Source organism: Petromyzon marinus, chromosome 3 (genome assembly GCF_048934315.1).
Source record: "Petromyzon marinus isolate PM22_M1 ecotype Great Lakes invasive population chromosome 3, UKy_Petmar_22M1.pri1.0, whole genome shotgun sequence".
In the NCBI taxonomy this organism is placed as follows: domain Eukaryota; kingdom Metazoa; phylum Chordata; class Hyperoartia; order Petromyzontiformes; family Petromyzontidae; genus Petromyzon; species Petromyzon marinus.
Window position 1 is genome coordinate 6,916,609 of NC_133669.1, and position 26,243 is coordinate 6,942,851.

The window sequence follows — 26,243 nt, forward strand, 5'->3', positions numbered from 1 at the left end:
TCGCGTGTAGGAGCTAAACGGACTGTTGAATTGCGGGTCCCTGGAGATGGGTGGGGAGGGGATGGTGACCGCTTGGGGAGACCGTCATCCAGCAGTGGAGTGATCATGGTTCATGATGATGTTACAGTCGATATGTTTTGCTGATTAAAATAACAAGCGTGACCCTGCACAAAACATTTTGACGAGCCCAACTTGTTTTCTAACTCTCTCGAGGTTACCTGTAGGACAAAGACAAAGATACATCCCCCCGTATAGCCTTAAACGACTGTTGGGGCAAGTGCTGTTAGCGAGTAGCACATATGAATGCCACCACGGCACACGAGGGGCGTGCATGATATTAACGACACACCACACAGGTACTTATTTGAGGCCGAGTCTACCTAGGGGAGGCCCAGGACCGGTTCAAATAATCGTCACCGGTTTTGGCCATGGGCGGGAATCGAACTCGTGTCGTAGCGCGGCACACTAACTGCTACGCTACCGCTCCCACCACACATACACACACATACACACCCATACAAAGATCACAAAGACAAAGATCCCCCGTATAGCCTTAACAGACTGTAGGGGCAAGTGCTGTTAGCGAGCACCTATGAAGGCTGGAACGGTACACGAGGGGGTGGGTGGCCAGCACCACGTCCGACCGCCTTAGTCTCCCCAGTGGCGATGTTTACACACCGCACCAGGTACTCATTTGTGGCTGAGTCGACCTAGGGGAGGCCCAGGACCGGTTCAGATAATCGTCACTGGTGTTGTCCGTGAGCGGGAATCGAACCCGGGTCGCCAGGTTCATAGCGCAACACGCTAACGGCTACACTACCGCTCTCCACGTGAAGTGTCGAAAGCCCGCTGGCAGGAGGTCACGGGGCAGACCCAAGTGTCACGGGTCGACTGACTAAGATGACTGAGATGACTGGCTGATGCACCACCTGTGCCCCTTACTGTGCCAACCTGCTGTGCTTTAGCCACCCGGCGCTCCGCTCATTGTTGTGAGCGTCGCTCCTCCGCCCTCTGTTGTTGTGGGAGGGCGACTGCCTCCAACTGCCCAGTAGCATCCTTCACGAGCCTCCTCCAAAGAGGCCGATCTTGACACCGCTGGTACCAGTCATCGGCAAGTCCACTCAGCACCACGTCCTCCTGTACCACATCACTCCATTTCTTCTCTAGCCCGTGCCGCGCCCGTTTAGCCCCCTCGAACCGACCGAACAAAAGCTGTTTCGGCATGCGGTGGCTGGGCATGCGGGCTACATGACCCAGCCAACGCAGCCTTGCCTGCCGGAGGAGCTCACCGATTGGACCTTGCCCAGATCTTTCAAGGATTTGTGAGCTCCTCACACAATCCAGCCTGGTTAAACCCAGGATGGATCGTAGGCAGGCTTGCCTAAATGTTTCTAACCGGCGAAGATATTCCATTAAGGGAGTCCACGTTTCGCAAGCGTAGAGAAGGGAGGGAATGACTGTGGCTGAAAAGACCTGAAGCTTAGGGCGGAGCGACAGGCCAGGTAGCTTCCACACAGCGTTACGCAACCGATGAAAAGATATTGCCGCTCGACTGTTTCGGAGTGAGACCTCTGCTGTTAAACTGAAGCCGGTCAAAAGCACACTGCCCAGGTATGGGAAACTCTCCACTCTCTCTACAACTGCCCCATCACCGATTGGGAGTTGTGGGGGTGGAGTGTCCGATGGTACAAAATACCCAGGCAGGAGCTTAGTTTTGGTGGGGCTGATGGTAAGGCCCCATCTCTTAGTGGCACTCTCCAGTCTCAGCAGCAGCGTCTCCAACTCCTCCTCTGAATGAGCAGCTATTACCAAATCATCGGCATACATAACGTGGTTGAGCAATAGGGAGCCATCCCTTGATCGCACCCAGGCATCGATCAGCCTCCCATTATATCTGTACCAAATGGAGAATCCCCGGTACAGCTATCGAAGGCTTCACGAACTACGTGGTCACAATAGATGTTAAATAATGTGGGAGCCAGAGGACATCCCTTTCGCACCCCAAGGTGTACAGGGAATGGCTCTGACTCCTGGCCACGTAGTTTTTCCCGGGCCCGCTCACCATCATGAAGGTCCTTAATGATCATGAGCATGGGGTCAGGGACTCCAAAAGCACGAAGAACAACCCAGACCCAAGGCCTACTGATGGTATCATAGGCCTTGACCAGGTCAATAAAGCAGAGATGTAGGTCTTGTTGGAATTCCCTACACCTCTGCTGTAGCAGACAGACAGAAAATATGGCATCTGTGCAGGACCGCCCTTTCCTGAAATCGCATTGGTGCTCCGCAAGCCTCTCCTCAGCGTGCCTGGCAAGGCGATGTTGAATAATCCTTGCCAGGACATTTCCCGGCACACTGAGGAGTGAGATGCCCCTGTAGTTGTTACAGTCTGTGCGGTCCCCCTTCTTAAAGAGGGGGACCACTAGGGCATCCTTCCAATCCTGCGGAACCCGTCCAGTGGTCCAGACTGTTGTTATGATGTCATATAGGGCAGTCTGTGCACAAACGCCACCCTCCCTCAGTATTTCGCTTGGGAGATCATCTCTGCCCGGTGCCTTTCCTGGTCTCAGACTCCGGATCGCCTTCAGTACTTCCTCAACAGATGGCACCTCAGCCAGCCACTCACAGGGGGTGATTTCTTCCAATACTTGAGGCACCGCAGCGTCAGCAAGGTTCATCCCCACTTTGTGCCACGATGTTTTCCTGGCTGAGGGGTTTCCCCTCCCCCAGGACCTCACAGAAATGCTCAGCAAATCTGCAAACCTGTTCCTGGGGGTCGGAGATTGGAACACCATTTTTTCCCCTAATGATGGTAATAGGTGAGGCGCTGCAGGTTACTTTTTTGATAGAGTTAAATAGAGATTTGTGATCACGGGCCACTGAGGCAGACTCCATCTCCTCAGCAACCCGCGACCACCACCCATCCTTGCAGCGCCTCACAGCTCTCCAAACCTCCGAGCGAAGGCTGCGGTTAGCCTCCTCATTTTCTGATGTGGGATTCTTTAGCTGATGACAGTGGGCCTGTCGCTTTTTCTCAACTATCCTGAACACCTCCTCTGTCAGCCAGGGTATCTGGGGAGGTCTGGACCGCGTACCCAAAGTAGCCATTGCAGCTGCATGCGTCACAGTCCTAAACCTTGCCCATTTACCCTCGACATCAGGAGGAGTGGGGGACGATGCCATCCCCAGCCGCAAGCGATGATGAAATTCTCGCTTGCAACTTTCATCAGCTAACTGAGACCAGGCCACTTTAGGTTGGAATGGGGTCCTGAGTGTACACCCATCACCGGAGTGGAAGAATGGCAGGCGCATCTTACAGATGACTAGTCGATGGTCAGAGGGCAGATCAGCTCCACAGTAGGTCCTGGTGTCAAGGACATGGGCTCACATCCGCTGGTCCATCACTATGTAGTCCAGCAGATGTTCTTGCTTGGACCCGGCATGCATCCATGATGTTGTGTGGATGCGCCGATGCCGGAACAGAGTGTTGGTAATTACAAGCACATGGGCTGCACAAAAATCTAGCAGCCTCCTACCGTTGTTATTGAGCTGATCTGGCCCATGCCCTCCAATCACTCCAGACCAGGTGCCAGCATGACCAACTCGGGCATTGAAGTCACCCAACAAGATGACTCTGTCCCGACGGGCCACTTTAGCCAGCACCTGTGACAGGAGGTCATAGAAGGCATCTGATTCATCGGCTTTGCCTGCATCCCTCCACAGATGTTCGTCTTCAGTGGGGGCATAAGTAACCACAACCACCACTCCTCGCCTCCGGTTGATGGGAAGGTGAGCCTAAAGTAGCCTGGGGCTTACAGCTTCCCACACCTCACCACCACGCTCCCACGCACCCTTCATTCTTTTGTTCAAAAGAAGAGCCAAACCCTGTTGTTTGGCAGTCTTCTGCCCCGAGTAGAGGACTGTCCACCCCTCATGGTGGCAGGAGCCAGAGTCGGTCCACCGGACCTCCTGAATGCCACAGAGATCCAGGCGGTACCGGTCCAGCTCCCGACAGAGGAGTGGCAGCCTCTCCTCCGCAGTGAGCGTTCGAACATTCCACGTGGCCACAGAAAGTGGCTTTTCGTTGTTTCTGGAGGAGCCCCGAGGGTAGAGATTCAATCTCCTGGCTCCGCCAATTGTGGTTTGGCCAGGAGACGTCATAGACGCCTATCCCCCCGGGGCCTCCGGCACAAGCTTATTAGTTATATATTTAAGTCGTGGTTTCGTGGTAATTTTTTTTAAGGTGGAGGGGTTACCAGCCCCTCGCACCCGTCCAGAGCCCCCGTTTAGCCACTCTGTCATGGACAGCACTGTCCATGACAGAGTTGCCCATCCGGCACCGCGAGGAGGTAGGGGGTTGTTTTGCCGGACATACACACACACACACATTCTTGTGTGTATCGCTGCAAGTTCTCAAGTGAAAGGATTAAAAAGTGCAACTCACAGACTCCACTTTGTGGAATGTAAAAGTTTACGAGAGGTGGAGATGCAAGGAGAGATATGCAACCACCAAGAAGAGGAAAATCCTTTGTGTAAATAGGCCACCCACAGCTCCAGAATTTATGTTGGTTCTAAAGAGTGTTTGTTGCTTGCTGTGTATACTGTAACCTTTAAACCCAGAAGATGCCTGGCTTTTTTCCTCCACCTTAAACAGCGTCCGCTGCACAAACCAAGGCAGCATATGCAGATACCTGATACACAAATGGAAAAGTATAAACTCTCCAGTAGTATTGTGCCACTGCGGTCATCCAGAACAGATCGTACAACGTATAACGACGCAATGCCCCGATCCACAAATACGAACGACACTTTACAGCGATAACGCTCTCCGCTCCTGCTCCTGACGCGGTTATCTGCTGGCTTGAACACCTGAATGTGAAACTGTAAGTTGTTGCTCTGCATCATCTACATCAGCAGCTTCCCCCACCTCCCACCTTTGCCCCATCATAATTTCCTGTCTTCCTTACACCATTAAAGAGGTAATTGTCCATTGAATTGATTTTTGTTGTTGCGGAAATGTTTAAACCAACGTTTTCAAATGTTTGTTCAGCTTATTAGGCCCTTGTGTTATACGCTCTATAATTCCAATTCTAAACTGGGCAATTAGCAAACAGTTACCCTTCTTTCTGTCTGGAAAAACATATCCTTCAGATTTTGCAGTTATTTTATGTTATTTTTCGTTAGGTTTTGGTTCCTGGACATCTGTGAAAAAGAGCTTTATAGTTCATCGGATTCCTCCAATATAAATATGATTCTGGTACATTACCCCCCCCCCCACCCCTCTGCTTCTCCCGATCATCATCCCTGCGACGGTCGCGCTGCGAGGAGCCCAAGGGCATCCAGCCGGTCCCCTCTCTCAGGGGGTTTTGCCCGAAATGTCACGCGTTCATGACCTGCGTTGGCTTCTCGAACAAACTAACAAATATATAGAATAGGTGACGTTTTGGGCAATGACCCTTCTTCACAGCACACAGAGAGAGGCCAGAGAGGTAGAGGGAGCAGCGCTTGGGGTGATTCTATGATGCGCACAAATGATTCCCTTCATCCGAGCAACGAAAGCAACTGGTGAACACTGACAAAAAGAGGAAGGCCGCTTGTGTTGTGGAGGAGACGTCGTGTTTTTTGTTGTTTTATTTTTTTACCTACGTGACTTTACCGAATGGAACCAAAGAGTATGGATCCTTGCAGTCACGAAAGCTTCAAATCTAGAAAGGATAATTGTGTCGCCACCTGTGGGTCACTCCTCTTATCCGCGTCGAGGCTTAGATCAAACCGAATCATTTCGTATTGGCGCAGCTTTATTCGGACAATAGAGGGGTGTTTTTTTGCGAGTAAGAGGAGTTTTGCCGTGTAGTGTGTTTATTGGTGAGACCTCTCTGACGTAGCCGTGAGAATGCATTTACACGTTTTTGAGCAGTCAACATCGGTCGTCGCCGGCGGACGCTCGCTTCCACAAATGTAAAAACGTGAAAACGCCACCACATTGATAACTAAAAAAAACTAAACTTTTTTTTTATTTTACCAGGTAAGGCCCACTGAGCTCTTTTTCAGGAGCGACCTGGCTATCACAAATGGTAACTCAACGAAAGTGGCTTAGCACGTGGACACTTATAGCAGCCAAATACTCCAAGCGCATGTTGATTCCAAATGCAGAGGGAAACGCAGAAGAAAGATCCACGTGACCACGCAAACTCCAAATACACAGGCGTTAGGGTCTGTACACCCGGCGAGGCAGCTAGCATCTCGCCACCGCCGGTGTTGAGGAGCGTCGCATGCACAACTCCTTCGAGCGAAGGAGACACACGCGCCCGTGCCTCGACAGCCCACCGAACACGCCGGCCATCCCTAACAATGCTGACGCTTTTCTCCCTCCCCGCAGGCTCTTCACCGGCCACCCGGCATCCAAACAGTACTTCCCAATGTTCAAGGACCTCGAGACCGCCGACGACCTGAAGGCCTCGGCCAAGCTGCGCTGGCACGCGGGCCGCGTCATGGGCTCCCTGGACAAGGCCGTGAGGAGCCTGCGCAAACCCGAGGAGCTCATCAAGATCCTGCGCGCCGTCGGACTGTCCCACGCCAGGAAGGCGACGCCCGTCGACGTCAAGTACTACCACGTAAACGGCTCCACCGATCTTGGCGGCGACGGCACCGGATTGCGCAGTGAACGTTCGCGGAGCCGGGCGCGCACGGGCGACCGTGAAGGTCAACGGAGTTGCGTCGTGCGGTCGCAACTCCGTTGACCTTCACTGGTGCGCGCGCGTGCATATGTGTATAAAGTTAGGGGGAGTGGTAGTGTATCGGTTAGCACGCTGCGCGATGAACCTGCTCATGGTCAACACCCGGTGACGATTATCTGAACAGGTCCTGGGCCACCCCTAGGTCGACTCAGCCTCAAATGAGTACATGGTGCGGTGTGTAAACATCGCCACTGGGGAGACAAAGGCGGCCGGGCATGGTGCTGGCCTTCGTAGGTGCTACTCGCTAACAGCACTAACCCCAACAGTCTGTTGAGGCTATGTGGGGGAGTCTTTGCCCATCAATTAAATCGATGCCTAATGCTCACAATACAAGCATAGAATAATGTGTATAAGAGTTGTTTACAATTTATATGCTGTCACATTTTAGCTCATGGTGGAAATGACACTGTGCAAAAATTAAGCAAAACTAAAGACGTATATACGTACGTTGAACTTCTTTCGCACCGTACGTAGCCAACCGTGCTAATCGGAGGTGCGGGGGAAGGACAACAAACTAAACACGAAAAATGGAAATAATACAAACGATACTTTGGAAACAAAACAACAAATCATTGATTCTTGATTCGTATCACAACCGCGAAATGCTAACGATGCATCGATCCTCTGGTGGGGAGTGAATCGTGACAAGCATCGTGATATGGCCAGGTGATGGATGTGGCCAGTAGCACTGACCTTCCAGACTGGAGACTGCGAGTTCAAATTATTATTGGTTGGGGATTGACTTAGTTCACCATCAATTGAGGGTGGATTAAAATCAGAACTGCTTTGTAGGATACTAATAAGAAGAGGATGGTCACAGCCATAGGAATGTGGAATGTACATCTGCTTACTTGTGCGCTCCAGCTGTAAATTTGCACCAACCCCCACTTCATTTGAATGTGATGACACTCGGACGTTGGATTATGTGCATTTACACATATATGCTACTCCCTATCAAAATGCGGTCTATGTTGCACAAACAACATTGAAAACATGACTTAAACAACAACAACAATGATAATAAACGCATTATTATGAAAAAAATGATTGTTACCGTTAATGATTCCACAAAGTTTCTGCAACGATTGGATGCCGTGAAAAGTGCATTTTTAAATGTGCCCCTCCGTACTTTACCACCGTTTAAATTTTTCACGTGAAAACTAAACCAAAAATACAACGATGCAAATGCATCTTTATAATTACTGTACAGAACAACCATTTCTAAAAACAGACGGCTAATCAACAATGCAGTAATTATATCCACAGCGAGCAGTCTCACGATTACCCCACCGATGCAGGTCTCTGTGTATGTGTGCACAGGTTTATTAACTTGAGCTCGTTCAAGGGTCACTTAACGTTGGCTTTAACATTCCATCCAACACTACGTCTAGTGACTTATCAGAAAGCAAAACTGACCATTGAATAATGTGCAAACCACGGCGTGTTCAAACAGGGAGCTTATACTACACGCGTTATAAGCGCAGGCAATAACCTCAATCCTCCGCTGGGTCAGAGATTCCTATGCCGTGCGCCTCTTTGGGGGTAAAACTTGACCATACTTCTCCACGCTGATCGGTGCGAGCTGGCGATGACCGGCAGTGTACTGTAGGTGTGGGAGAATACAAGCACAGTGCCATCATTGATCTTGCTGCGCTGCCCCGTAGCACCGCTTAGCTTAGCAATCTTGCGAAGCACGGTGGCCGCTCATCCGAGTGTTATCCAGGCTTAAGTTCGGAGATCTGGCGGGCTGATGAGGGGGAATTCTGGTGCATCGGTCATGGACAAATGGCATCATCGGAGAGAAACCATATGACTCTGTGATCTTAGAGCCCTTGCGCTACTTTTCTGTTTATGCGTCGACGCTCTGGGTTCATGGCAACGTTTCGCGTTGCCATGAGTCAGGGGTGGGCAACCAAAGTAATGAGAAGAGTAATTTTTTTTTGCGTTCAGTAAAAAAAAAAGAACCCTCAATATTTCAAGAGCTGCAATGCACGTGACTACGAGACGGCGATGGTCCTCAATAAATAACATCACGAAGCAGTCCTTAAAGAGCCGCATGCGGCTCCGGGGCCGCAGGTTGCTGACCCCTGCCATAGGGTGAACCAATGCCCTGTGGATTGATGCCATTCCACGTTAAACTCTGTATGCAGGTCATCTGCAACGCTTGGGCTGTTGTGGAAATGTTGTGTACCCTTGTTTATACAATAATAGCCATGCAAGCTCAAAGGTGTGCATCGAGTCGCAGTGTTGTAAGTGCTTTGTTTGGATGATAACTACTTCCCGGCTGCTGCATTTCTCCAGGTTAAAAATGTGTGTGTGTGTGTGCGTGTCTCGATGGTGGCGTTTGTGCACAGACTGCCCTACATGACATCGTAACAACAGTCTGGACCACTGGACGGGTTCCGCAGGATTGGAAGGATGCCCTGGTGGTCCCCCTCTTTAAGAAGGGGGACCGCACAGACTGTAACAACTACAGGGGCATCTCACTCCTCAGTGTGCCGGGAAAGGTCCTGGCAAGGATTATTCAGCATCGCCTTGCCAGGCACGCTGAGTAGAGGCTTGCGGAGCCCCGATGCGGTTTCAGGAAAGGGCGGTCCTGCACAGATGCCATATTTTCTGTCCGTCTGCTACAGCAGAGGTGTAGGGAATTCCAGCAAGACCTACATCTCTGCTTTATTGACCTGGTCAAGGCCTATGATACCATCAGTAGGCCTGGGCTCTGGGTTGTTCTTCGTGCTTTTGAAGTACCTGACCCTCTGCTCATGATCATTAAGGACCTTCATGATGGTGAGCGGGCCCGGGTAAAACTAAGTGGCCGGAAGTCAGAACCATTCCCTGTACACCTTGAGGTGCGACAGGGATGTCCTCTGGCTCCCACATTGTTTAACATCTATTTTGACCACGTAGTTCGTGAAGCCTTCAATAGCTGTACCGGGGGAATCTCCATATGGTACAGATATAATGGGAGGCTGATCGATGCCCGGGTGCGGTCAAGGGATGGCTCCCTATTGCTCAACCACGTTATGTATGCCGATGATTTGGTAATAGCTGCTCATTCAGAGGAGGAGTTGGAGACGCCGCTGCTGAGACTGGAGCGTGCCACTAAGAGATGGGGCCTTACCATCAGCCCCACCAAAACTAAGCACCTGCCTGGGTATTTTGTACCATCGGACACTCCACCCCCACAACTCCCAATCGGTGATGGGGCAGTTGTAGAGAGAGTGGAGAGTTTCCCATACCTGGGCAGTGTGTTTATGACCGGCTCCAGTTTAATAGCAGAGGTCTCACTCCGAATCAGTCGAGCGGCAATATCTTTTCATCGGTTGCGTAACGCTGTGTGGAAGCTACCTGGTCTGTCGCTCCGCACTAAGCTTCAGGTCTTCTCGGCCACGGTCATTCCCTCCCTTCTCTACGCTTGTGAAACGTGGACCCCCCTAATGAAACATCTTTGCCGGTTAGAAACATTTAGGCTAGCCTGCCTACGATCCATCCTGGGTTTAACCAGGCTGGATTGTGTGAGGAGCTCACAAATCCTTGAAAGATCTGGGCAAGGTCCCATCGGTGAGCTCCTCCGGCAGGCAAGGCTGCGTTGGCTGGGTCATGTAGCCCGCATGCCCAGCCACCGCATGCCGAAACAGCTTTTGTTCGGCCGGATCGAGGGGGCTAAACGGGCGCGGCACGGGCTAGAGAAGAGATGGAGTGATGTGGTACAGGAGGACGTGGAGCTGAGTGGACTTGCCGATGACTGGTACCAGCGGTGTCAAGATCGGCCTCTGTGGAGGAGGCTCGTGAAGGACGCTACTGGGCAGTTGGAGGTAGTCGCCCTCCAACAACAACGGAGGGCGGAGGAGCGACGCTCACAACAACGAGCGGAGCGCCGGGTGGCTAAAGCACAGCAGGTTGGCACAGTAGGGGGCACAGGTGGTGCATCAGCCAGTCATCTCAGTCATCTTAGTCAGTCGACCCGTGGCACTTGGGTCTGCCCCGTGACCTCCTGCCCGCGGGCGTTCGACACTTCACGTGGCCTCAAGGTGCACATGGCCTGGCACAAGCGTCGTGGTGACGTCACCGCCACTTAGTGGCGAATGGCGGTTGTTGTTCTTGTCTCGATGGAAATCGATGTTATCCAATTCACATTTGTAAATATTGGAATTCACGTGGGTTTTGTGAATTTGCATTCTGTAATTAATGGCGCGCTTCGTACGTTTGTTTTTAAATTCCTGCAGCGATTTCAGCTTGGATTAGCAGATGAATGGCGGCACTCAGTACCGTGACTGGGAAAACCCATGCGCAGGCGTGACGTTGGAGCATCTGAATGCCCATTTGGCGAGACCATTCAACAGGAGCGTATCACATTTTTAAATACACGTATGAAGGTTAAAAATACAACGTGCCAATTTTTGTTTGCATTTTTTTGTCCATCGTAACCACCGGCAAATGCGCCAGTTGTCTTTCGACTGGCACAAAAAAAACACACATTACTGTACATCAAATCACGCGTCAGAAAGAAATTAAATTGTATACACTGAAGCGTATTCCCCATCAATTGAATTGAATGGATACGTTGAATTAGATAATTCACGGTGGCTCTCCTGTCTCCAAGAGGGATGTTTAAAAAGTAAAGCCACCTCAAGCCTTGCAATTGTTATAGCTGATGCCACTGCTGGCGGAAGAGCCTCCATCCAGAAAAAAAACTAAACTATTTCTAGGTACCTAAACTATTTTTAGTTGACCGGGTTAAGGCCCACTGAGCTGTCGAGCCCTCTTTTAGAAGCGACCTGGGCTCAAATGATAGCTCAACTAAGTGGCTTATTATCACGTGGAAATGTAAAGCAGCCGAATACTCTAAACAGCATGTTGATTCTAAATGTGGAGGGAAAACCCGGAGGACCCGGAGAAAAATCTACACGACCATAGGGAGAGAGAACATGCAAACTCCAAATATACAGGCATTGTCAAGGTTGGGATCGAACCCACAACCTCCTGTATACGAGGTGATGTAGTTAACATGTCGGCACCGTGGCACTCTAGAGCGAACTCTAAAGGGTATCAGACGTGTTGGCAGAGATGGACATACGGGACTCACACGCTGCCCCACCACGCGCGACCCCGGTGATCGACCGACTGTGCTGAACCCTGTTATGCTTCTGGCTGGACAGAGGTGGTGGTGGGGATTTAAAAAAAAAAATCATTGCTTCAACTGCCACGCCCGAGAGATGGATTCGAACCAGAGGGCTCCCGATTGCCAGTCGATTGCGCTCACCATTACAGCCAGATACCGTATTAAATGTGTGTCGTCTGCGAATATAATTGCACCTCCCTCCGTGGCTCCAATCCATCATGGGATGGGCGGTGCGGTACGTCAGTACACGCTGCCCTCCTTCATCGACTGTCATTTTCAATTAGTGCTCTCTCCGTCCGCTTGAGAGATACCGCGAGAGCCGCGAATGCACCACGATACTCGAACACAACAAAGGCAAATCTCTCCCTCTAGACGTACAGACTGTTTGCCTTAACCGGTGCTCGCTAACGGCACGGCGCATGAACGGGTGGTGTGGCCTTAACCATTCCGGCCACCTTTCTCTCCCCAGTACGAATGGCTTATACATCACTCCAGGTACTCGTTTTGGGGGTAAATTAACCTCGGGGAGGCCCAGCATGGGTTCAGATGTCAATGATCACCGATATTAGCCGTGGCTGGGAATCGAATTACAAATCACCGGGTTCGTAGCACAGTGCGATAACCGTTAACCCACCGCTCCCCACAATAGCCGCAAATTCACAAATCAGTGACGTCAAATCTGGAGGCTTGTGAAGTGTGGAAGGGATTCTCGTAGGAGGTCACGAGATAGACCCAGGTGTTCCGGGTCGACTTACTGATATGACTGGCAGATGCACCACTTGTGCTCCACGCTGTGCCACCTCGCTGTGTCTTGCCCATTAATGCTTCCCCTACCAAATCCGTGACCAAGTTGCTGCTCTGAGACATTCTGTGGAGCAGCCGCGGCAGGAATAGCAAAAAAAAACGCGACTCAAAATGTTACGCGCGACTTGTGCCGTGTCACCCTCCCTCTCTCTCCCTCCCCCCCCACCCCTCTCTCACACACACACACAGATCTTGGGCGGCATTATCATGGACGTTCTCCTGGAAACGTTTAAGGACGAGCTGTCTCCGACGGCGCGCAGTGCCTGGACGAAGCTGCTGGGCACCCTGTGCACCGAGTTTGAGAACGCGTACAGAGAGGAGGGCGTCCTGGAGCAAGCAGCGGCCTAGATGATCAAAGAGGCTTCCGGGGTGGAGGAAATCGTGGGGGGTGGGGGGCGAGGCAAATGCGGTTTAATTGGTGTCGTGCTACCTTTTCACAATGTGTTCGCAGTGGACCAGTTGGGGTGGTGGCTTCTTGATGAAAACGCGTGTGGTGTGCTACAAAGGCATCCGTTGAATCCTTGCACAGAGAAGAGAGAGAGAGAGTTTGGGAACTGCAGCCTTTGAAGCTGCAGCTCACTGGTGGGGAAATGCTTACTTGCAGATGGAATGAGAGTGGTTTGGTTGGCAATTGACGAGTCGACACTTGGATTTTGTTTATTTACTGTACGTTTTATTTACGTGTACGTTATAATTTGCATGATTTTCTTTATATTTTTTATTGTTTTGCTTCCGCCTCCTCCGCTCCTGCCCCAAATTATATTCACTCATGTCACGAGAGAGGCAATCGCCTTTCTAAATCATCACAGAGAGCAGCACGAAGCTTCTTGCCCGCATTACATGGCACTATTTAAATGTGCTGCAAATGATGTTTATCACGTGGTCATACTTTTCTTTCGTCCACACGGGTGAAGCAAGCATGACCTTCAGTTGTGGCGAGTCATTGGTGACGAGGCTGAGACCATCAACTGACTACACTTGAAAGCCTAATTTAATTAAGAGTATCTGAAACTCGGACTCACACCCAGGATTTCAGTGACTATGCTTCAGTCTTGTGACATGGTAATAGCTCTCTCAACCTGACCATTCTCACTGATTTATTTTCGAATCGATAACTAACTACGTCCAATTTTGTTTACCCGGTACATTTAGACGTTTGTATGTTTCATCCTTACAGATGTTCTAAATTACTCACAGCATTGCACATGTTTACGATGACAAAACTCTGTATCACTGCCTCCTTGCTTGAGAAGATATCATTATTATGAGTGACTCACTCTTGGTGCTCCACTAACTACAATAGACTTTTAAGAAAGCGACTTATATAATAGTATATGTTTTGGTTTTAATAAACATTGTGTCAACAAACTCACATTTTTAACGGTTTATAATTCGTTTTCAATAAAGGTTAATTGGGAAAGTCTGCATTAAAAGCTTTAAAGTCAGCATCGCAAATGATTTCACAAGGGTAAGAAATGCAATACTGATCATTTTTCAGTGGTTTTGCCCATAAAAAAAGACAAATAACTGCCTGAACTAAGGCCATTGATTCAAACAGTGGGACGCACTGGGGGGGGGGGGGGGGAGGGGTGCTACATTCGACACAGCCTACAGCAAATACAGCCGCTCGCAATTATGGTCCCAACGCTGCCATCGGGACAATAGCGACCCATGATAAAAAAAAAAAACCCATAGTGGGGCACTATTAACATAAGTGTTTACGACGCGACTGAAAAGTCAGAAAAGGTTTTATGTGTCTCCCTGCTCAAACAAGCATTGGGCTGCTGGCGCTCATCTCTATTGGTGGCGCTAAAGCAATGACGCGAATTCCACATTCTCGTGGTGGGGGAACCAGTCGCTCCGTAGGGCGAGTGAACTCTCACCAAATATTCCGTGTGCAGGGTGTATAGAAGACAAACTATAGTTTGATAGCTATCAATAATATAAATAATGTAAACGTGTTTATTATGGGAGCTCATGCTTGATAAGTGTGGATGCTGGATCGAAACCAAATCATCTCTGTCGGCTCCCTCTCTCACCGAGAGTTCAATGCCGACCCCTCACTGCCCTCTTACCATCCCAGGTCGCCGAAGCCCCATCATGTCCCATTTTAATAGACTACTGTGTGACATTGCGCATTTCCACCCACTTTTTTATAATCTCAAAATAAGCAATGGAATTTGAGGATTAAATGCTTCACTTGCCTAAACATATTTCTCGGTTTTTGGTTGTTGTTGGTATTTGAAATGTTTACAATGTTGCCAGGCAAAGTGTCTGTAATGCTCACCCTGGTGGTATTCCTTAGCCAGTGGTGGAGCTACCCATATGCCGATGGTGGGGAGAGTGGGGCAGTCTATCCACAGCACACATCATTGTTCAACCTTCCACAAAACAGTAATCGCTTTACTGACCATTGAGAAATAATATGCAGAGTTAACCCTTGCAAGCATTTTAAAGTGTAACCTTTCCAATCATTAATCGAGAGCTCTTGCCACACAGCCATCCGGCCAGACATATTGCCAGTACTGTATGTTATATTTACAAAAAATATATTTCCGATCTGCATTACATGTTACATTATTGTTTAGTTTTGACTAAAATCTGAATATAATCTTTACACAAGGCCTCAATGTTTGCTGTGTACGATTGCGGTCAGTCAACGCTAAGACACCCTTCAGTGTGTTTGCCGAGCCAGATTCTAGGAATTGTTTATGGCCAAGTATAATACGTGTCAATCAGTGAGATGCTATATCATTGGACCTTCTTTTGGCAGTATCAAGGCAATATGTTTTGGCGGTATCTTTTTGCATGTTCACCACAAGCACGTGTGGTTAATGCAGACTTGATTCCTTGCAAAAGGAATCTATTTGGATTTTGTACATCTTAACTCCTGTTTTATTTCCAGAAAGGGTAAAACATTATTTTTCAAATGAGATGCTGGCAGAAATTGGATACAAGACGGAAGGCGCCGTGCCATTTAAATAAATCCAAGGCTCTCTCATCAGCATCAATCAGCCTCTTGGTCATACATAAACATTGACTAGAGACCTCTATTATTATAGAGTGTCATCTTGCATGCTTGAAATGATTCGTGAGAAAAACTGATTCCAAAATACTGGGAGGTCTGCGGCGAGGAAATAGTGGGGCAGCATGGCAGGCATTTGCACGGCAGCAACCTATATGCGTATTCTTGCTGTGTTTTTTTTTATGTATTGTTGTGTTTAAAAAAAAAACCTTGCTTAAAATTAATTTAGCGTGTCTTTAGTTTATTCACGTATTCCACCATTGTCGCAAATGCAACGAAGAAATAGGGTTCCGGTGAAATTAAATCTAATCGTGGAGTGGCCTGCATTAGAAAGTAACGTGTGATCCATTATGAAAGGAATGCAGATATCCACAAGTATGAATCAGGAGCGAGGGCTCTCAGTGGTTTCATTACTGAGCAGTTAATCCTGCAGGAAATAACACATTCCGCACTTAATTCCAAGTGCCTGAACGCTGCACGCGTGTTTTTTTTTCTTCGACGAAGCTACCCGCGTGTGGCAGCTGTAATACTTGGTGGACAACTTATATAATGTTTAACCTGAATGTTATCCCTTCCGTGAGTGAGCTCTACCCTTGCATGCATAAATAGGGTACTTGTGTAATTTAAACTCTGCTTGTTTTGTGTTCCAAATTTACAATGATGTTTGAATAAGTAAAATAAAATCAGTTTGCATAAGTTACAATTCTGTTTAACAGTAGGCTTTCACGATCAACATTATCCATAATATAGGGTTTTGGGTTAGATGGTTTAAATATGTGTAGTTAAACCCGCCACCACCCCCAACACAGCCAATTAGTAATGATTGTCACGTTAACAAAACATGGCAATTCGTTACTAATACAGCACTACACCGGTGTGTTGGAGAGTAAACCCACAACATTTACATGACCCTGGTACTCAAATACATTTGTAGTGTCGTCTGTGCATGCGGGTGGCGTGCATCGCACACACAGTCAGCCGGAGACGAGGTGGTCGCAGGAGGCACCGCTGTGCCCTCTTTATCGTTGTTGCCGACCTCACGCCACCACTCGGGCCCCCTCTCTCTCCCACACACGACCCCGCTGCCGCACGACCCGTCCCAGAGACGACCCTGTCCGCGGTGCACCGACGGCTACGACCAGGGACAGCCAACCACTGTCCGGCCGCGCAATGATTGGGCGAAGGCGGCGGCGATGACAGCGAAGACGAGACGAGTCCAATGCCAGAACCGGCAGCCCGGAGCTCTCGCTTGGCTCCAACCTAGCTGCGCCTCACTTCTCGAACCTTCCAGAGGCTTCCACACGAGGTCTACCATGACCCTTGCCCCAGTTCTTCCGCCCTGCCGGCACACACATGCTCAGCGGCGTGTGCTCTAAGTGCCCACCTGCAGTTGCTGCTGCTGTCCAACAGTCATCGCTAAGTCACTACACATTGATGCCACAAGCCGGAAGACGAATTTTGCAGTGAAAGCAGCCGGCACCCTTGCACAACTGCACATTAGAAGGACAGTGACCTGCTGTTCGCTTTTCATTATCTGAGTGTAAAGACGGAATCCTTGCATCAATGCATTTGCACTTCATGAATTTAGAAAATATTTTGGAAATAATACAGTTTTAACTGATGTAGCATCTAAATGCTATCCCAACCTAAGCAGGTGGAACTATTATTACATGTTGAGACGAATTACATTGATCTCACAAAGGAAATCTGCCTGTTGAGGCATGCCAATTCGATGACTACCTTTTGCTTCAAAGTTGTACATTAACATGTTTGACACGAAATGGGCACAGACTTTTCATTAATGTAACTTGTCATGGGTTTATTGAATATGCTGTTCCCACACGTAACCTTGATGACCTCTAATAAGAGATGAATTCCTGCTCGCCTGCCCGAATCAGCCTTTCAAGAGGTGTGACGTTGGCTGAAGAATAAGCATCAACTTGGTCGACCACGATCAGTCATCCTCACAAATACGTTAACACTCATTTGTAACTATCTGTTGTTACGATGTCACCATAGTACAGCTTCATCCTTCAATAGAGTCCGCTCCTATTTTCACCATCAGAGGACACACATGTGTATAACGGCTCACGACTTTTCGAATGTGCAGTTGGGCACACAAGGGTAACACCATTTTGTGAGCACGCGATTAGTCTGCCACAAAGCTGTCAAAGAAACGTACACTCGGATACAAGGGTCATGCTCCATTCCAATACACAATAGTTACCAACATTGCACTGATTTAGGTTGCAGATTTATTAACATTCTGTGATTGATCTTCTTGTAGCCTACGTGAGAATTTTATTCCGTTATTATTTTTATTATTTTATCTCCATTCTACGTGACTTTACCGAAAGAACCCAGAAGATCAATCCCTGAAGTCACGAAAGCTTTAAATCGAAATTCTGTGATTGGTCGACACGTTTGTGGAGGTCACGCAGGTGAGGTCTTAGTGGTGTTCCTCCAGTGCATTTGCTATCGCCATGAAAGTGACCACGTGTTGGAAGATGCACAGAAAGCATTTTGCATACACAGCTCGGCATTTCGTCTGGACACTTAAAATGTAATCGGACCGCGCGTGATCAACAACAATGCGGTTAAAGCGCGCAAACAAAGCGTCAGTTTAATCCGTGCGAAATCAATTCTCACGCTCATGACGCTGGAGTCAAATGACTTACAAATCTAAGAAAAAAATTGTTCGCTAATTATACACTTAGGCTAATGGACAAACTGTACGAATGAGACGGAGGGAAAAAACCCCAACGATGACAAAATACGGACGGCGTGAGCCTCTTAAACGACCGTGGTGCTGAACGGTTCTCCGTTTGCGACAGCACGTAGCACAACCCCAAAAGCACGTCGCGTGAACAATGACACGTACCAACAAGACTGTACACATTTCCTGTTAATATATTCATTCAATGTTCTACATTGGAATAAAAGTAAAACCTAGATTTTTGTATATTTTTTATGCGGTTATTTACATCTTTTTATATATAGTTATTGTACAACAGAAGGCAGCGTCCAGGTACACGTTGTGCCACCACGCAGTCTACCAGAACAAATTGAGCAGTACACATACCCCTCCTCCTCCTCCACCAATTTGGCATTGTTATATTTCATTTGACAAAAAAACAGCTTTCATTTTGATTGATAAGTGCCAGTCCTGGTTGATGCCTTACATTGGTAGCCGTACGAGCGAAACACAAGGACACAACACACCTTTAACTGAGGGATACAAATGAGCCTCATATCTTGGCACAGTGGCCCAGGAAAACCCATCTAGCATTCTAAGTAGTTTCAAACGAAGTACATTTAAAGCATTCAAAACAGGACACTCGGTTATTTCACGCAGATATTGGGTCCACGTAGTGATAGATTTAATGTGGCTCTGTCCTTTAAGCAGGAAATTCGGTATGGGACACCATGAATAATTGACTCAAATGTTTTGAAATTTAAATGAGTTCTCGTCGGCATGTGGTGCAATATCACATTTTCTCTCCGGCTCGGCGATGGACAATCCTGAAATAAACATATTGCTTCGCGGAAAATGTTTTACAAACTCACCCTTTCATCTCCTGTGGATGACAAGTTGCACTAGCGCCTGGTATTTGTGTTTCTCGCAGAGTCGCCACAGTGATTTATCGAAGGAGCAGTAACGCTGCAATAATTGTAATTCTTGACGGTGAACAAAGACGTTTGTCCAAGGAATACATAGTTAGGACAATTTGTATTTTAATAACGTGGTACTGGGACACAATGGGACAACAGGAATAAACCACCCAGGGAAAAAAAACCCAGATTTATCGACCCAGCAATTACCATGTACAGTCCAGGTGCTGTAATACGTGCAGCCTTATGCCAATCCACTGCTTAAAGGTCTCCCCACGGTGTGTCACTCATGGGGGGGGGGGGGGGGTGTTGTTTGAACATACTTCACCACGCTGCTGCAAATGGGATGGCGAAGGGGAATGGGGAGTGGCAGGACTGGTTCAGGTAGCACTTGTCTCTGATGCTAGCCATAACCGGGAATCCAACACTCAATGCACGTTAAAGAGTCAATACATTGCTGGCTGCTCCCCGGGTCTACCTGAGCTGCTGCTCCCCGGGTCTACCTGAGCTGCTGCTCCCTGGGTCTACCTGAGCTGTTGCTCCCTGGGTCTACCTGAGCTGCTGCTCCCTGGGTCTACCTGAGCTGCTGCTCCCTGTGTCTACCTGAGCTGTGACTCCCTGTGTCTACCTGAGCTGCTGCTCCCTGTGTCTACCTGAGCTGCTGCTCCCTGGGTCTACCTGAGCTGCTGCTCCCTGGGTCTACCTGAGCTGCTGCTCCCTGTGTCTACCTGAGCTGCTGCTCCCTGGGCCTGCCTGAGCTGCTGCTCCCTGGGTCTACCTGAGCTGCTGCTCCCTGGGTCTACCTGAGCTGCTGCTCCCTGGGTCTACCTGAGCTGCTGCTCCCTGGGTCTACCTGAGCTGCTGCTCCCTGGGTCTACCTGAGCTGCTGCTCCCTGGGTCTACCTGAGCTGCTGCTCCCTGGGTCTACCTGAGCTGCTGCTCCCTGCGTCTACCTGAGCTGCTGCTCCCTGCGTCTACCTGAGCTGCTGCTCCCTGGGCCTGCCTGAGCTGCTGCTCCCTGGGTCTACCTGAGCTGCTGCTCCCTGGGTCTACCTGAGCTGCTGCTCCCTGCGTCTACCTGAGCTGCTGCTTCCTGGGCCTGCCTGAGCTGCTCCCACAGCTCCCGTCACGCAGCGGTCGCAGTGCCACCGTCGAGAAGCCGGAGCGGCATCTGGGAGCCGTGGACGCCCTCCCATTTCCAAGACACCGGGCATCTGGGTACAAGCTAGTGCTAGCTCCACACCTGGATAATGCCACCACTCCACTCCCCCACCGACTTCCACTCAATCAACAACCACCTTCATTTGGACTGCATTGACATTCACCAAGAAACTGGACTAATTCGCCGTCCGCTTCATAGAGGCTCTGGTCGTATGTTCAATTACAACTACTCAACCCCAAACTCCATTCCATCCATCTGGTCCTGTTTGCGCCCCACAACTTCCTCAATACGTCATCACAACGTACGACACGTGCACCTAACCAATCTCCGCCCCATCCCTCGGTCCTCTCAATTCACCACGAAGCAAATTCACCTGAAACTGGCTTTGCTCAACACCCGCTCACTAAACAATAAAAGCCTAATTTTAAATGAATTCATTACTGACAATAACCTGGATATTCTCTGTATCACTGAAACTTGGCATAAACCAATGGGCTATTTGGCACTCAACCAGACTACACCTACAGGATATACATACATGGACAAACCCCGATCTGAGGGGCGGGGAGGTGGTGTCGCTGCAGTGTAGAGAAAGGACATTAAAACATCCACCATCTCCATCCCTGCTGTTCAGTCATTTGAACACATCACTTTCAAACTCTCTGGTCCCAGTCCTCTGGTCACTACTATAATCTACCGACCGCCCAAACCAAATCCTTCCTTTCTCTCTGACTTTTCTGACTTTTCACCTTCTGTTCTGCTCCTGGGAGATTTCAACATCCACATTGACACTGACTGTAAATTTGCGACTGAATTCCTGGAACTGCTACACTGCTTCAATTTCACCCAACATGTCAACTTTCCAACCCACAGCCGTGGTCACATTTTGGATCTGGTCTGCTCTACTGGTCTCACCATACCACTCCTCGAGCCCCACAACCTCAACATCTCGGACCACCTGGCAATCACCATGAACATTGATCTCCCCATTTCTACAACCAAGGACAAAAGGACAATTTCTTTCAGAAATCTTCAATCCATCTCTAGTCCTGCCCTTTCAGCCTCTCTTGCCAGCAAAATATCCTCCTCCCCACCACCCGTGACTGACAACCCATCCGACCTCATACAACTATTACAATGAAACACTTTCCACCAGTCTCGATCATCTGGCTCCCATCAAAACTAAAACTGTCTTATTCACTCACTCTGCTCCCTGGTACACTCCTATTCTGCACAAAATGAAATCCCGTAAGCGTAAGCTTGAAAGGCTCCATAAGAAAACTGGTTTAACTGTTCATCTACAAGCTTACACAGATTACCTTCAGCAGTATAAGGAAGCTCTTAACACTACCCGGTCCACCTACTACTCACACCTCATACATTCTGGTTCTACCAACCCAAAGGCTCTTTTCTACACAGTAAATAAACTTCTCAAACCCAGTGACAATATCATCAACTCATTCACAACTGATAAATGCAACACCTTTCTATCATTCTTTCAGACCAAAATTGACACCATTTACACCAACCTGCACTCTTCTTCTGCTACCACTGTCTGCTCTATCATTCCATCATTTGTTCCCCCCCCCCCACCACACCTCTCAGCCACTGTCTCAGTTCTCCCCAGTGTCGCCTGGGGAGCTGTATAAAATCTTGACAGGGATGAAAACATCAACATGTGTCCTGGACCCCATCCCATCCCACCTCATCAAAGACTGTTTACCAGCTATCTCCACACTCATCACAAAAATCATTAACTCCGCTCTCAGCTCTGGCTCAATCCCACGTTCACTCAAACTGGAGGGTGACAATTGTCTACCCTGTCACCCCCCTGGCTCCGCCCCTGGTTCTTTGGACCTCAGCCTGCCGCACGTGACGCCTGCGACTTGCAGGGAGCAGCAACGATCGACTCCACGCCCATGCGTTGCGGGCGTTCAAAGCGCAGGCTCGGACTTGTACGGTAATCCCAACTGATGAACCAGGGTCCCGCCTTTGACAATTGCCTAGCAACAGGCGTGTCTTAGACGTGGAAGCCAGTCATCTTTGGGTCGCGTAGTGCAGATGATGGGACGTACAGCCACGATAACTTCGCTTTTGCGTTGGCACACCCTGTACGCGTGTCTGTGTGATTATTGCGCCACATATGTGGGGCAATAATCACACCAATACGTGTTTCATGCTTTCGTGACTTGTGATTTGTACAGTGTACAAATAATATGCCCGAGCCGACTTACTCCGCAGGGAATGTATTATTTTACATTGATTTGCGCGCGTGTAACATTTTACATTTCTCACGTGACGCCGTTGGTTTTTTCTTTGATTTATATTTGCTTCGTTGCTGTACTGTTATTTTTTGGTGACCCAGGTTACTCTTGCGAATGACACTCATCCTGATCTCTTGAGTTCTCACCTGCATGTACGTACGTATGGTGAACTTCTTTCGCACCGTATGTAGCCAGCCGTGCTAATCGGAGATGCGGGGGAAGGACAACAAACTAAACACACAAAGAGCAGTTGCAAAGAAATGAGTTTTCACTCTAGATTTAAAAGTTGCATTGCTCCAGTAGCTTCCTAACATCGTAAGGAAGAGCGTTCCAGACGGCCGCAGAAGCGCATCTGCAAGCGCGCGATGCGGTGACCGTCATTGTTCGATGGCCGGTCAAAAGGCGCTGCTGCTGCTGCTGTGAAGATGATGGTTTATGCTCCTTTACGGGGTTCAGCAAAGGTAATTGCGGTTCATTTGTGGTGAAACAAATAAAGTTGACTTGAGACGGGGTGACGTTCGAAGGACACGACGGCGGCGATGGAATGGCAGCCAAAGGATGGAACGCAACCGGAGAAGGCAGCCACCGTGAAGAGGGAGGCAGTGACGCAATGAGCTCGCGTGCGGAACTGAGATAGATCGTGGCATAGATGACACCTTGCTGAATGGCAACGTGGATGGTCACACACGCACTTCCATCGTCGTCGTCAGCCATGATCAATCTGCCGGTACGGATATAATTTAGCACTGATGTTAGCCGTGGTCAGGACTCAGGTGGCCAGGTTCAGAGAGCAATTGGTTCGCAATCACTGCACCAACGCTCCGCTCCATCTCCAAGCATTGAGGACATTGACCTTAATTGCTGCTTATTCCGTGCATTTATCGCCAGGAAATGTGGGCTCCTCTCACATGCAAAGCGCTCATTAAGGAGCTGGCAAAACATTCCAGAATCAGAGCCTCTATTTATCCTGGAGAAATCCGATGAGCGATGAAGCTCTTTTTCACAGATGTCCAGGAACCCTGAATAAATATGTGCAAAAACTGCACTTTCTTTTGCTTAAAGGGCTAGTACAGCACCAATATGCTATTGCCACGCTAGTGTTGTAGCATAGTACACGTTCATCCTTACACTTGCTGAACTGCATACCGACTCTCTTGAATAAAAACACATTGAAGATACAAATGTGGTAAAAACACGTGTTCCAAAATGGTGTACTCTACTGACTCTTTGCTTAGTGCCTCTCTGCACAGTATTGTAATTGCCAAAATACTGATAATAAGAAGAAGGGTTTATTGATACGTCCATTTACTCGATCACCGCTATACCGATTCTTAAGTTATCGATGCATTCATTGAATCATGTGTGTTAGAATCAATGTTTTTTTTCAGTTATGTGATGTGACCCATCCAGCCACGAGAGAGGCCGCTTTAATCATCAAATCATAAAGTGGGAAAATCGTTATGACTCTACAACGGGACTGTTTTATGAGTTAGATTTTCTTGTAACTATATTTTCTCTACATTTCAGAACAAAATTATGAAGCGTAACGTTTGTTATTTTGACAACATGTAGGTATATCAAAAATGTGTTTTTTTAAATCTGCAAATCTTTTAGACATTTTTCTTCTCTTTCCAAATAGAGAATGTCAGCAGGACTTATAGACATTTGTGGGATTTTTTGTTAATGTTTCTGCTGGTGGTGGCGGGGGAGATCTAATAAAAATGGTAATTGATCACAGTAGAAGCTTATCTTCATTGACCTTTGCGAAGGTCATTATTTCATTTAGTATGCCTATCAGAGATTAGACACACACTTGCACACATTGCACGCCATAGACTGCGCCTAACGCGGCACGTCAATTAAATAAATCCGAGGCAGCCGGGTGGTCTGCCGGTGCAAGCGTCTACTCGCCAGTTTTCAATCAGCTCGCACAGCTTCCTCGCAGACACTCGGCACATGCAACATTCTTACTCTCATGCGAACGTTCAATGAATCGGTGACATCGCGGCAAGTCGTTTTGACTACGGGGCTCATGAATGCACTTCCAAAGGTGTGACCCCTTGGCGACGCAATAACAATCTTTCCCCACAATGCGGTCGACAACTATATACGGTTCATAATAAAGGTTTTTTGGGTTAGATCGCGTTATTTTATAAATGTGTCGTAACCCTCCACCACCCGACACGGCCAATCAGCAAAAAAAGTGTCACGTTGACAAAAGACAATTAGTTCACTACTTTAGCCCACCGGTGTGTTGAAGAGTGAATCCACAACATTTACAGTTTGAATACGACGTTTCGCTGGTAATTACATCCAGCATCATTGGGCAAGTCGCCAGAATGGTAAAGCCCTCACTTGCTCCCGGCCTTAAATAGAGCAGCAGGGTGACGTCATCATTTAACTCATTCAGGTGCAGTGATTTGAGGCGGAGGGGGGGTATTGTAATTATATAATCGATTGGTAATCAGTCAATGGTTATGATTAGTAATGAGTTGTAGATTAGTAATTAGTTGTAATGTGTGTTATTGTGATTATATGCTACATTAGTAATCCGTTAATTAATGTGTTTCCCCTATAAGGAATTGTAATATGTATTATTTAATAATACGCTTCCAAGCCGCACTAAGCCTATAGCTATCAGAACGATTAAAGTTATTTCTGTTTCTCTCAATTTCAATGGATTCTCTAATTAGTCTTTGCCAGTAATAATTAATTTTACACAACACTTCAACGTTATCAAAATTAATTGAGTGTCCTTGTTGACAAGCATGTTCTGCCACTGCCGACAGTTGTGTTTGAGATAATTTAATATTTCTTTGGTGTTCTTTTAGTCTTATGCTGATGTTACGTCCCGTCTGTCCAATATAGAATCTGCCACATAAACAATTAATCCTATATACACCTTCTGTTGATAATTTAGGCAATTCGTCTTTAGTGCAAGATACTAGTTTTTGAATTTTGTGTACTGTACCAAATCTTACTGTAATGTTTTGCTTTTGCAAAACACGGGCTAATTTGTCAGTTACTCCTGAGATATATGGAATTTTAATTGTTTTAAGAATCTGATCACTTTCAGCAGTGTTGCTTTGCGATCGTGATTTGGCATTCAGTGCTCTTTTAATATGAGTATTATTGTAGCCATTCTGTTGTAATGCTTCTTTAACGTGTTTGATCTCTCTCACTAGACTTTCACCATTCGACACTGTTTTAGCCCGATGTATGAGCGTCTTGATAAGAGAGGATTTCTGAGCTGGATGATAATGTGAATCTGCATTCAGATAGGCATCAGTGTGTGTTTGCTTTCTGTAAATGCTGTGTGTTATTTTACCGTTTATGCCATGTCCAAGCAAAATATCTAGGATCGGGAGTGTGTTATTCACTTCCATTTCCATGGTGAACTGGATGGCCGGGTTTTGTGTTTTGAGATGATTTAGAAATTAATCAAGTGTATCTTTACCATGTGGCCAGACAACCAAAGTGTCATCCACATATCTAAACCAAAAAGATGGTTTTAATG

General features: G+C 48.0%; 1 protein-coding gene across 2 annotated transcripts in view; it reads left to right on the plus strand.

Annotated features, from left to right (window-relative positions):
- Positions 1 to 14,876, plus strand: part of LOC116952750 (cytoglobin-1-like) — a 28,461-nt gene extending 13,585 nt beyond the window's left edge. For both annotated transcript variants that reach the window (XM_032972382.2, XM_032972363.2), the window contains exons 3-4: positions 6,380 to 6,614; positions 12,853 to 14,876. In XM_032972382.2, the coding sequence (XP_032828273.1) occupies positions 6,380 to 6,614; positions 12,853 to 13,011 (394 nt within the window). In that variant the 3' untranslated portion in view covers positions 13,012 to 14,876. The remainder of the gene's footprint in view (positions 1 to 6,379; positions 6,615 to 12,852) is intronic.
- Positions 14,877 to 26,243: the final 11,367 nt, after the last annotated feature.